Source organism: Solanum verrucosum, unplaced genomic scaffold (genome assembly GCF_900185275.1).
Source record: "Solanum verrucosum unplaced genomic scaffold, falcon-dt-bn FXZP01000306.1, whole genome shotgun sequence".
Lineage (NCBI taxonomy): Eukaryota > Viridiplantae > Streptophyta > Magnoliopsida > Solanales > Solanaceae > Solanum > Solanum verrucosum.
Genome location: NW_026020398.1, coordinates 2,753,597 through 2,767,125, shown reverse-complemented (window position 1 = coordinate 2,767,125; position 13,529 = coordinate 2,753,597). Strand labels below are relative to the sequence as shown.

The following is a 13,529-nucleotide window of genomic DNA, read 5'->3' as shown; positions in this document are numbered from 1 at the left end:
GATGAAGGAGTACTTACCACTCTACCACAACCCTTGTTAAGTAGATAAAGACATGTTATCGTCAAAGGTTATGGTGGAGATTAATTAGAATTAGTTTTGGTTTAGAGTTCCGGTATGAAATTGTCTTAGTGAAGGCTTCATCCTAAAATGAAATTTTTCAATGAATTGAAATAACTTGAATTTCAAAATAAATATCGAACATCGATTACGAAAAAAAAGAAAGAAACGAACGTAATTAGAAATATATCACACTTTGTTGCCATGATGTATATAGTTTCAAATATTATAATATCATCTTTTCTACTAAGAAAATATTACAACTATGACAACCCTATCCTATTTCAATAGTATTTTACTAGATTACGCATAAATATTTTTGGGATAATAAATTTTACTTATTTATCAATAGTAGCGAAGGCAGTACTTTCACTAAAAAAGTTCAAGATATAAGAAGTTTAAAATTAAAGAGGTTCAACATCTATTATAATTTATATACACATAGAAAATATTTTTAACCATGGATAAATAGTATAATTTTCTGTTGAAGGGGATTCGAATGGACCCCTTGAACCGTTACTAACCCCGCCCCTACTTACGAAACAGTAGAAAATTTTTAGGAAGACATTTTATGTTTCAAACCAAACACACCCTATACAACAAAAAACATTGAAATTGAACACGAGTTAAAAAGACCCATGAAGTATAGTTTTCCCACAGAAATTTCATGAGCACAATATCAACGCAAACAAGCATGAAATCATGAAGAGTTTGGAAGTTATTCCATCCAACTTATTTTTATGTTTACTTATTTTATTCCGCATATCAAATAACCCCTTTAAGACTAAAATGAGCGAAAAAATATATAAGATAACAACACAATCACATCAAATTAATCGTTACACAAAATAAAAATTTAACTATATGATACAATAAAATTAAAATACCATTATATTTAAACTAGCAACGCAAACCTACAATTGTCAACTTATGTAACACTAACATAACATGCATTTGTAGTTGCATTCTTAACCAAAAAACCACCAGCAAATTTTTGGTGGGAAAACAATACAATCACAAGAAGCTTCAACTGATGGATTCCCAAGCTGAACGTCGTTTTCGAACTATTCACAACCAACTCACTTCCACCGCCGCCGGTGATCAGGATCAACCGTCACTTCTCCGCCGTAGAAATGCCGCCGGCAAATTCTTCTCCGGTATTCTTTCCCACCCACTTTTTAAAAATGAGAATGCAGCTATATATTCATTTGTTTTATACTCTGTTTTGTTATTGTTGCTCTATGTAAAAATAGGATTTTTTTTCCCAGTGTTTAGGGAAAGGTTATGATATATCCTCGTTGTAAAAGTAGCTAACATATATTTCTTCTATCGTTACACAAATGATGCATATATACCTTTTGTCTAACAAAAGCAAAAAATAATTTTAAAATTTATATTTTGATTCTTCTAGCAAAGTTGAGGGGTATATTTGATTCCTTTCATGGGTGACTTTTTCTGACTTCTTGATTCAACGGCTAATTTGGATGATCAATTTTTCTCACTCATTTTTGTAATTTGATCATAAATACTACATTTTTTGTTATGAAGATATGAAAAAATAAATAACGATATAACCACACAAACACTAGAGTTGAAGTTTTCTTACTTTTTTCCATTCATATTTCTTTTTTTTATTTCTTAATATTTTCACACACTAAAGAATGAAAATAGATTTATAAGCGAGATATGTAAAACTCAAATTAACCGTTGAATAAAAAAGTAAAAAAAAAATTCACCTGAACAAATAAGCAAACATATCCCTGAATTTTTCTAGAAAGATCAAATATATTTCTACATGGATATGAATTTTTCTAAAGAAAAAATCAATTTCAAAATATTTTTTCTACTTCTGTTAAACAGAAATGGATATCTGATCTATTTATGTAACCATAAGGTATACGTGAGTCGCATTTGTAACGAGGTATATGGATATATCAGATCTTAAAAGAATAAGGGTGATTATCGGTTTTTTATAGACATTCTTGGAAAATTCAATTTTTTTTAGTAGCATTCAACTGAAAAGAGAAGAAAAAGAACCAAGTCTCATAGTTCTTCAGGTGCACCTATTTTCTCTTGTGTGACTAAACTGACTATATATGTGGCAAAAATAAAACAAGCTAAATCTCCATATATGCTGTAATATCAAATTAATCATCAAAAAGATTTGGATACAACAAAAACAATGCAATCTTTAGTTGAGATTGACATACACATACTCTTACACTCCATGTTTAGCATGTGTTGTATCCGCGTTTAAAACTGAGATCAAACATAAACAGACATCTTTGATTCATCGACATTGACAATATCTTGGTCTGATCTCCATTTTACTTATTGGCAACATGTTAGTTTCAGCTTATTACTTGGTGATCAAACTAACTTGTTTTCGGTTTGTTTGCTAATTATTGAACTCTCACTAGAGCAAGGATTTAGTAATGCGCTCCCTGAGGAACTGAAGACAGGAAAATGGAATGTGTACAGGTTAAAACAGTTAGTTCAAACTCTTCTATGTATTCTAAGGCACAACTGAGCTTTAATTCTTTTAAATGCAGATCTTCTCGCTCTCCGTTGAAGCTTGTTAGTAGATTTGCAGATCATCCTGATATTGGTACCTTACATGACAATTTTGTGTGAGCAACCAAACTTGCCTGATCGACTCCCCATTTTCTAATAACTTTCAAAGAAAAATCACCACAATTTGAATTGTTCTTTTAATCTTTTTTTTTTGATTTGTTTGTCTGGTTAGGCGCTCGGTTAAGGCGTCTCCAGACTGCAAATACTTAGGATCACGAGTTCGAGAAGATGGAACAGTAGGAGAGTATGTTAACCACCTTAAGCCTGTAATTGCGCTTATGATTTATCTTGAAGACATACTCATCCAATGTAACATACTCTACAGGTACAAATGGATGACATACGGGGAGGCAGGTACTGCACGGTCAGCAATTGGTTCGGCACTAGTTTGTCATAAGATAACAAAGGTAACTTACTTTATCAGCTTTTTAAATCCTTTTGGAAGGCTTTCAGTTCTCTTTCTTAATTTCCTTGTTCAGTTTTAGGAAAAATTCAAGTAGATATTTTCTGTTTATATACTGATTATTTTGTTTCTTTCGCTTCTTGACAGGGATCTTGTGTTGGTTTGTATTTCATCAACCGACCAGAATGGCTGATAGTCGACCATGCCTGCTCTGCATATTCATATATTTCTGTTCCTTTATATGATTCTCTTGGTTGGTTTTCAGACATTATCGGGATAAAAGTCATTTAAGATCTAACCAACATTGCTAAAACTCCCAAGCCATAAAATTTGTAGGTCCAGAAGCTGTAAAATATATTGCAAGCCATGCAGCAATTGAAGCTATATTTTGTGTGCCAGAAACAATAAATCATGTGAGTTTACTTTCAAGTTCTGTTGAGATGACATGGGAGTGGAAGAAGAAAAGCAGTTTCAATTATAGGCTTTAGAGAATTTTTGAGGTTTATTGTTCTTTTGCAGACAGATTATTGGAACACAATTTTTTACTGCTACAATTGTGGCATTTGGATTGAGAACCTGATGTTTCGAATCTACTTTCTACTGGCCATATTTTGTATATGTTCTTCCTGACCATTTAAAAGAGCCTAATACTGACTATTTAAAAGAGCCTAACTTCCCAACTTCATAGGTATATATTTTTAAAGAACTTTTAAAATCATCAACATTCTGGAATTTGGCTAGCATTACGCGGGGAAATAGAAAGAGATGTACTCGATAGATCACCTTTCTCTTCTCTACATTGCGTTCCTTGAAGTCACTGTTGAGGTTTTTATTTATGGCATTACTCTTCAAATTGCAGTTGCTTAGCTTCTTATCGGAGATTCCTTCACTGCATTTAATTGTGGTATGCAACACCGTCCCTTTATGGTGCATAACTATGATGTTGCCGATCTGCAGTTCATTTGACCTCATCTGGCTTGGGTATGGTGTAGGTAGTTGGAGCAGTAGATGGGAGAATTCCATCAGTTCCACCGTCATCTGGAGTGGAGATCATATCATATTCAAAACTACTTAGTCAGGTACATATACTCAAAGTTGTATTTTCATGGTATGAGCAGTTTTAGATTTTGTGCCGAGTAGGAATGAGAAGATGCACAGATGTGAACTTAGTATGCATGGTAGCTATGTGCTGCATATGATCTTTCACATATCTCATTTAATGACATGGGTGGAGTTGCAAGATAATTATCCATAAGTGTAATTTCACTAGCAGCACTACTGTATTTGTACTTCACTACTTGATTGTTGAGGTTTCATGGTATTAGTGAATATTTTTCTTTCAGGGTCTCAGCAATCTTCAGCCCTTTTGCCCACCAAAACCTGAGGCTGTTGCTACGATATGCTATACGAGTGGTACTACTGGGACCCCAAAGGTACAGAAGATTATTATCTACTCTATTCTAAATGCTATTGCTTTTCAGAACTGAAGCAAATTGCATTTCTTTTACCAAAACTGATAGGGTGCTGTTTTGACCCATGCAAACCTGATTGCAAATGTTGCTGGTATGAGTATCGGCATCACACTGTACTCTTCAGATATGTGAGTACTAAATATTATAATACCAACCAAAAATCAGCATGAATCACCTTTTTATTAAAAAAAGTTCAGGAGTTAAACATCTCTTACATTCAGCTGAAACTTTCTATAGATTTTTCTGAAACTTTTATCTGAATATTAATAGTTACATCTCATATCTTCCGCTGGCACATATTTATGAGAGGGCTACCCAAGTATTGCTGGTCTATTTTGGAGGAGCTTCTGGATTCTATCAGGGAGTATGCGACTTAAACTAGAATGCTTTCTGGATTTTCTTGTAGCAGTCATTTCATGAACCGTATTTGTCAAGTCTATGGATTATTCTAGCTCGGATGCATCCAAAACTGTATATTATTCTTGTTGCTTAATATTTTCGACATGAATTTGTTCAAAAAATGGCTTGCTTGAAATCATGAAATACAACTAATACAACCATGGGAAGATATCACTGTGCAAGAGATTAACTTGTAAATCAACTTTTAAGGGCAATGCCACAAAATTTAGTTGATGGAGGGAAAATGTTCACCTTCTAAGGTCAGGAGTTTGTTGCCAAATGACGATTAGGAGATATTATTTGGGTAAAATATTGGAAGTTTTCAGAACTAATTGTCTACAATATTCTAAGCAATCTCTCCACATTTCTCTAAGGAAATACTGTGTTTAACTTTACTCTCCATTCAGGATAATCTGAAACTAGTGGATGATATAGCTGTATTAAGGCCCACTGTCTTTTGCAGCGTCCCTCGGTTATACAATAGATTATATGCCGGGTAATTGACTGGTGTTGATGCTGATTTGCTATTTGTGCTAATTTTAATTTTATGTGATCCTCAATTAACTTAGATGCTTCTTTTTGCAGCATTATGAATGCTGTGAAGACATCTGGCTCACTGAGAGAGAGGATATTTAATTCTGCTTATAATGCTAAGAAGCAAGCAATTTTTAATGGTGAGGTATTTTTACCTCTATCGAGAAATAGAGGTATTTTTACCACTTGTAGTTTGACATAGCCACAACGTTCTAGAAATGAAATAGTATGATCTAGGCAGCTTGTACTGAATGCTTCAGTCCTCAATTATACCAGTGAGATAATTCGTTTTTAATTAAAATGCTGCTTGTTAGGTTTTGTTTTGGTGCTGATGTGTTATTCTATACAAACTAGTTTGTGAGCAAATGTATCAAGTTCTTTGATATGGACGCTTGGCGTCTCCTCAACTGTAAATTCATTTCTCTCTGCTCGGTAAGATGGGAAAGGGGAACAAACAACAACAACTACACCTCAGTCCCAAACAAGTTGAGGTCGGCAATATGAATCCCCACTTTCATTTAAACTCATTTCACATCATCACCATACTAAATAAAACAAAAATGAAAAACAACGGAACAAAAGGAAAGGACCATAACAGAAAAGTGAGAAAGAATCAAATTCCTGAGGCTTTTTATGGACAGGGAAGCCACTCAAGGGGATCAAATGGTGGCCTCTCGTTGGAAAACTTTGCTGTAAACTGAAGACTCACTTGTGAATATTTTAAGAAAAGGGAAACTTAGAAAGTAAAGTACTTCAATGGACAGGAAAGCTGTTTTCTGTTCCTGTAATACTGCTCATTTGATGGTATTCAGGTCTTTGTTTATGAAGTTGGGAATGGCGCATGGCTTATATTTTCCTTAACTAGCTCGCAAAATAACAATTTGTGCTTTCATGTTAGGGTGCTTTTTAGTTGGATTGCGGCTTTGGTGCATTTCTAATAGTATTGACCTTCCAAACAGCTCTGTAGGATTGACCTATGAAGAGAACGGAGACACATCTGTTTTTGCTGTGATAAATTGTACATTCATATTTACTTTTCCAGGAAAGAATCCATCCCCAATCTGGGATAGATTGGTATTCAACAAAATAAAAGCAAGGCTAGGAGGAAGAGTTCGCTTGATGGTCTCAGGAGCTTCACCATTATCTCCGGATGTTATGGACTTTTTGCGGATGTGAGTTGAACAAACTTCATTAAGTTTCACCAATTATGATCAATTTATGAACATAACTGAGATCAGATACTTTGATTTGTGTGAAATGAGTTAAGTAGTTTTATTGTTCAGATGCTTTGGTTGTCAAGTTATAGAAGGATATGGAATGACCGAAACTTCTTGTCTTATAAGTAACATGGATCAGAGTGATATCTTATCTGGTCATGTGGGCTCTCCTAGTCCTGCATGTGGTTAGTACGACTCCAAGCAAGTACTTTTTTCCATTTGTCTTGTGACTGGACAAGGACTAATTATGTTTTCATGTTTTAGAAATAAAGCTTGTTGATGTCCCTGAAATGAACTATACATCTGAAGATCAGCCATATCCCCGTGGTGAGATTTGTGTAAGAGGCCCCATAGTGTTCCAGGGATACTACAAGGATGAAGTACAGACGTAAGGGCATTTCTTTAACTTACTCACCCTTTTGTAGTTTGCATATAAGCAGGGAACCGTCCAAGTTAAATTTTGAAATTATCCAATGACATTGTTCAGGCAAGAAGTGATTGACAAAGATGGATGGTTTCACACCGGAGATATTGGAGCGTGGCTGCCTGGGGTCCGCTTAAAGATAATTGATAGGTAAGAGGATAGCTAATAGTACTTGCCTTTCATAGAGGGATTATGAAGTAGTAGTAGTTTTTCTTCCTCTTTGTTGCAATCTTGTTTATGTTCCTTGAATATGGAACATTAAATAAGATTGCTTGTAACTATAATCCATTTTACTGAAGTTGCACAGTATACGGAGATCATTGGCTACTTGTAGAAAGTTTTATCTTTTGCTATTTGTTTGCAGGAAGAAGAATATTTTCAAGTTGGCACAGGGAGAATATGTAGCTCCAGAAAAAATTGAGAATGTTTATGCAAATAGCAAGTATGTTGCACAGTGCTTTATACATGGTAAGATATGGTGTCGCAGAAAATCGTTCTCCCCACACCCACCCCTCCCTCATATACGACGCCTTTAAAAGACCTACTGTACTGTTGTCTTCTTTGTCAGGTGACAGCCTGAATTCCTCTCTGGTAGCCATAGTCTGCGTGGACCCAGACATGTTGAAAACATGGGCTATAAATGAAGGCATCAAGGTGACACCCTGAATTCTTCTTAAGTCTTCAACCTGTTCTCATGAAAAAATGCAAGGATTTTACGCTATTTGGTTATGTTGTACAGTTGTCATAAAGGGAAAGAGATGATGAGTATCAGAACAATATTCATCATAACATAAGGTGGCTGAAAAATATAAGGGAACCAAAAAGATCATTTTCCTTATGATCATAATTGCATCCCTTTTATTTTGGCTCTAGTTTCTTTTCTTTCCGCAATCGTACATGACATTTGAAATGTAACAAATATGCTTTCACTTGTGTAGCATAGGTAGTCAGGACATAATCTGGAATCTGAAAATTCAATGTATTATCTGGCTGATACTTTCCTTATGAAATGTTCCTATGGTTATATAGAGTACCAAACTTCATTAATGAAAATTGTGAAGTTCTCATTAGACTTGTATGAAGCATTATAGAGTAAGAAGTAGAGAGATAGCTTTTCTTTCAAAATGTGAAGAGAATTATAAGTATTTGTTAGTATTGTACGTGATTATATTTATCTTGGCGAGAGCAGAATAAAGACGTGAAACAGCTCTGCACTGATCCAAGAGCGAAAGCTGCAATATTGATAGACATGGATACTGTTGGAAAGGAAGCACAGGTAATTTGAATTCCCCTGCAATGACCTTCTGTTTTCAACATGTTTCTCATGGCAAACACTTTGCAGTTGAGAGGTTTCGAATTTGCAAAAGCTATCACTTTGGTGCTTGAGCCTTTTACAATGGAGAATGATCTGCTTACTCCGACTTACAAGGTAAGTGTTGTTCCGCGATTATTAGACAACTAGAGAAAGTACTCTCCATTGCTCAAATCCTTTTCTTGTCCTTGTTTCAGATAAAAAGGCCACAAGCAAGAATATACTTTGCTAAAGAAATAGCAAACATGTATGCAGAACTCTCAAAATCCAATTCCACTCCAAATAAAATCTTGTGAAAGGCAAAAATAGTATATTGTGGTCTTATGCTGTCGAAACATTGTCCATCCATCTCACAATGAACTTATATATTTAAGTAGTTAATATTGACAACAAGTGTAAAACATATTCTTCTGTAGAACCAAAAATACATTTTGAAAAGCTTTCAATTATATATATATTTTGTTCGAGCTGAAAACAATAGATTTTATCGTTCGTACCAATTTGTATACACCCCACCTTCAGCATGCCATCCATTCTGTTGTTCTCCCTTTACTATCCTTCACTGTTTTTAATAATTTGCAGAAGATCTTCCTATATACAACACCCTGTCTGTATAGTTGTTATCCAATATTTCATAACATATCGTGTTATACTGTATTATGCTCTGCTATTTGTGAATATAATGTTTGAATAGATTATATTATTTAATGTGAATTAATAACATATTTAATTTTGGTTATATTTGTAGAATAAATTTACTAAAATCCTTTAACTGTTCTAAATATTGAATTTTATCAACAGCTAGAAGCAATAAGCAAATTCATTTATCATAATCTCTTAACAAAATTTTATGTATTTTTACTGATCTGTTATATTTTCAAGTCTCTTATTTCCCATGTAAAATTTTAGAAAGAAAAATGAAAGCAATTTTTTTTACCATGTGATACGCTAAATTCTGTTATAACATAAAGATACAAAAAATATACACAAAAGATTCCTTTTTTAAGCCCATTGATTCTTCTTTACAAGACCGTCTTAATCCCTAGGCCACTAAAGCAATCGCTTGGGGTCCCATATTTTTGGGGGGCCCCATTTTAAAAAAAATTATATGTACTATGAGTGTTGTGATTTCTACTTAGGAAATTGCATATGAAGTGAATATAGAACTTGAATTTCGTAAAAAATAATTTGATGAAAATATTGATAACGAAATCACAAAATCCCTTGAAACTAGAGTTGATTACTTAAGATATATATATAGTAGATCAAACTATTTTTTTCACTTCAAAATAGATTTGAACCAATTGAAGCATATGAAAATATTTTATGTTTCTTATTTAGTGGTAAATTGAGATCACTAGATGATGAGAATTTAAAAAACATTGTCTTAACCTTGAACTTTAACACATAATAGTTATTTTGCTATTGATGGTTTAAATTTATTTTTTGAATTGAAAGTGCTAAGAGAAATAATACATATAGAAGATAATGATCTAATGAAAATGCGCAATCAAATCAAAGACTTAATTCTTTTCCAAATACACATATTGCTTATAGAATTATGTTAACAGTTTCTCTAACCGTTGCTTCAGCCAAAAGAAGTTTTTCGAAACTAAAATCGATTACATTTTATTTAAGATCAACAATGTCTCAAGAGAGATTGAATGGATTAAGCTATATTATCAAATGAAAAGGAAATATTAAAACAAATCGATTATAAAACAATAACTAATGATTTTGCATCTAAAAAAACTAGAAAAGTAGATTTTAAATAAAAGTATATATGATGAAAAAATAAAATATTAGGACCCCTCCCTTAAATTTCGCTTTAGGCCCCCAATTTTGTTGAGTCGGCCCTTCTTCTTTATATACACAAAGAAAAAAAAAATTCCTTATGTTTTTCAGATAATGCAGAAGAAAGACTATGTTATAGAGGTGTGAGGAAGACGTCATGGGAAAAGTGCACGGCAGAGATCAGAGATCCCAATCGGAGGATAAGCCGTTAGCTTGGAACTTTCAAACACCAGAGAAAGCTGCAAGGGCTTATGATGCAGCGACAAGGTTGTTTCTAGGCTAGAAGGCGTCACTAATTTTCCTGAGGATAACCCTCCAAAACACCAAAGATTATCTCAAGTTTGGGAGGATAGGATTGGAATAGTTATTATTATCCAATCCTTTTTAAGTGGTGTTTTGGAGGTTATCCTCTGGAAATTAGCGACGGTCAAACAACCTCGCCGCCACATCGTAAGCCTTAACAGCTTTATCCGGCATATTGAAAGTCCCAAGCCAGGGATTTCTCCTCCGGCTAGAATCTCTGATCTCAACCGCGTACTTTTCCCATAACGTCTTCCTCACACCCCTATAATGTACCTCATCTCGAGTTTCTTTTGCATCTTGTGAAAAGGAAATAATTTTTTTTAATATATATTTTTTTATATAGAAGAATAAGTGAGTAAAAACAGAAGGAGGAGAGTGGTTTATATAGCTGCCTCTCAAGGGAAATTTATGTGGTCCACTTAATTACAATATAGTAGATTCTTTTAAATTCGAAAAATGACTTACATTCCAATGTCAATATTTATTAGATTAGTTATACGTATTAAAGAAAGATTTTTTATTTATGTTAAAAAATCTGAATAATAATGTAAAATAGATAATATAAGATTTATTTATTATTAATGTTACAGAATCTGGATAATAATGTATTATAGATATTTTTATTTATGTAACATAATCTGAACAATAATGTTTATATATAATATAGCTCACTAGTAAATTCAGGGGATAAAAAGTTAAAACATGATGTTTGAGGTGCGGGGGGGGAGGGTGTTGAACTTCACCGGAAGATAACAATGTAATATTAATCCAAAATGTTATAACAAAAGAAGAGACTGAAATTCATTTTTAAATATGGAATCAATAGATTAATCTAAATACCAAAAACATCTCCTCTATCTTACTACCAGAAAGATAATGCAAAGAAATTGGTCTTTAACAAAAAATCGACATGGATATCTATCGAGAAAATTACATTATTTAACATTATCAAATAGAATAGTGTATAAAGTCTAATTCATTTTAATGAAACACGTCTTTTGAACTATAAATATTATACTAATTAGAAAAAAGAAACATCTTGTACTAATGAAAGTTTAGACGAATTCCACTAATGAAAATTGAGAAAGACAATATTGGAAGAGAATCTGATAATTATTACATTGAATTTTGTTGAACAAAAGTTATAAGAACCCATGAAGTGTACTTTTCTCACAGAAATTTCATGAGCAAACACTGCATGAAATCATGAACAAGAATTAATTATCCCATCCTACTTATTTTGTTATTGGTTATCTCATTTCATATATCAAACGAACCCCTTAACACATTTCAATACAGACGCACATATATTATACCCATGACTTAACTTAATTAACACAAACTGAAAATGTTAATTATTTTTTTTACACAACTAAGTAGTGCTACTCCATATTTGAATTTGTTATGTTATATAGCATGTTATACATCTTATTTTCGTGTTATTTACTTAACTATATATAAGAAAAATTAATTCCCTCCCCCCCCCCAATTTTATTCTTGGTAATAATTGTTTCGAAAACTACAAGCACTTTAATTATGATATGATGTAATTGTGATTTTTCAAATACCAAGTAAGGATAAAATAATTAAAACCCCTCATAATTAATATTCCCTCTGTCCCATTTTATATGTCACCTTTTTACTTTGCACTTACATGAAGAAATGATGTAACTTTACCCTTCTACCTTATTTTATTTTTTTGGAACTCAAGTTTTCAATCAATGAATATGAATTAATCTATTTTGATTAATTAATTTAACCAATGAACATGAATCATTTACTTAACTTTTCTAAGTTGGTCAAATGTATGTTAACTCACAAAGGTAAAAAAGGAACAATATGCTAATTTATGCATTGGTTTTATGAAATGACAAGTATTATGGACCAACTATTTATAGAAAGGGATGACATATAAAATGGAACGGAGCGAGTATTTCTTAACACTTTGTTCGGATGGTAGGACATATTGCTTCATAATATATCATTTTATGTTTTTTTTTTATGACAAGGGAAACCCGCAGCTGCTACCCTTTAGGTGTGCACAGGGTAAAACATCTACCCCTATGCAGTAGCTCGCAAACCACATAGGAGAGGTAACCCGCACTAGGCAAGCCTAGTGCGATGAGCTCGACCCAGTAGGCAAACCATTTTATGTTGTTTTTGTTGTATTTAATGAATATAGTGTTTGGAAGATTATATCATTTTCGATTGTTACATGATGTCATACATAAGCAATTTGTAGAATAAATCTAAAAGAAAAGTTAGGTATGAGATAGAGATACTATAAAATAAAATTTAAAAAGGTAAAAAGATAAAATAAAATTACTAGATAATAAGTAAAGACAAAATGAGAAAAAAATAGTAGGTGATTTGTTCTATGACCTAGCCTTGGTGGATAGAGTTAGGTGATACATGTCTGTTGTTAGTTGGAGATGATAAGTATCACATGGAATTAGTCAAGATGTATGAAAATTGGACACCATGATCATCAATAATAATAAAAAAACATAATCACACCAAATATCGTCACATAAAATGAAACTTTTTCGTAGCAACCTAACATAGTTTTAACAATACAATTGTTTGCAACAAATATTAAGCATATGGAAAATAAATTAACTATAAATAAAATTTGAAGAAACAAGCAATCAGATTGGACACATCTTGTAGAGTTTCACAAATTTTCAATGTCTACAAATGTCCCCGACTTCAAAGTATGTCGGAGTGTAGACTTGATGAAACTCAAAGACGAGACTTGAAATACTGATTATTCTTCCACCTATGCGGCTTTGTGGCTTCAGATTCAAAGATTTGATTTGTATCGAGAGACGAGATGAAGGACAAATTTGGTCTCATTGGGCATGTCAGACATCGTAAACAATAAAAATTGCATCGGCTCTTGTAGAGAAATCTGTGACTTTTGATCCACAAGCTTTCTCTGGCTTCTTGACAAAATTTTGGTGTGATTTTTGAATTATGGAACCCCTATTTATAGTTATCAAAAGATTTATGATGGGAACATGCCTCTTTTCGGTCAATC

At 33.0% G+C, this 13,529-nt stretch overlaps 1 protein-coding gene across 1 annotated transcript; it reads left to right on the top strand.

The window, feature by feature from the left end:
- Positions 1 to 1,088: 1,088 nt before the first annotated feature.
- On the top strand, positions 1,089 to 8,867 carry LOC125839499 (long chain acyl-CoA synthetase 6, peroxisomal-like). Its single transcript, XM_049518474.1, has 23 exons — positions 1,089 to 1,214; positions 2,478 to 2,538; positions 2,610 to 2,687; positions 2,804 to 2,875; positions 2,957 to 3,038; positions 3,182 to 3,287; positions 3,371 to 3,447; positions 3,894 to 3,938; positions 4,027 to 4,113; positions 4,378 to 4,467; positions 4,555 to 4,634; positions 4,777 to 4,870; positions 5,313 to 5,401; positions 5,491 to 5,579; positions 6,482 to 6,611; positions 6,723 to 6,841; positions 6,921 to 7,044; positions 7,144 to 7,230; positions 7,445 to 7,548; positions 7,649 to 7,734; positions 8,270 to 8,356; positions 8,423 to 8,509; positions 8,590 to 8,867. Exons 1-23 carry the CDS (start codon positions 1,091 to 1,093, stop codon positions 8,686 to 8,688), a joined length of 2,097 nt encoding a protein of 698 aa, XP_049374431.1. The 5' UTR covers positions 1,089 to 1,090; the 3' UTR covers positions 8,689 to 8,867.
- The last annotated feature ends 4,662 nt before the right edge of the window (positions 8,868 to 13,529 follow it).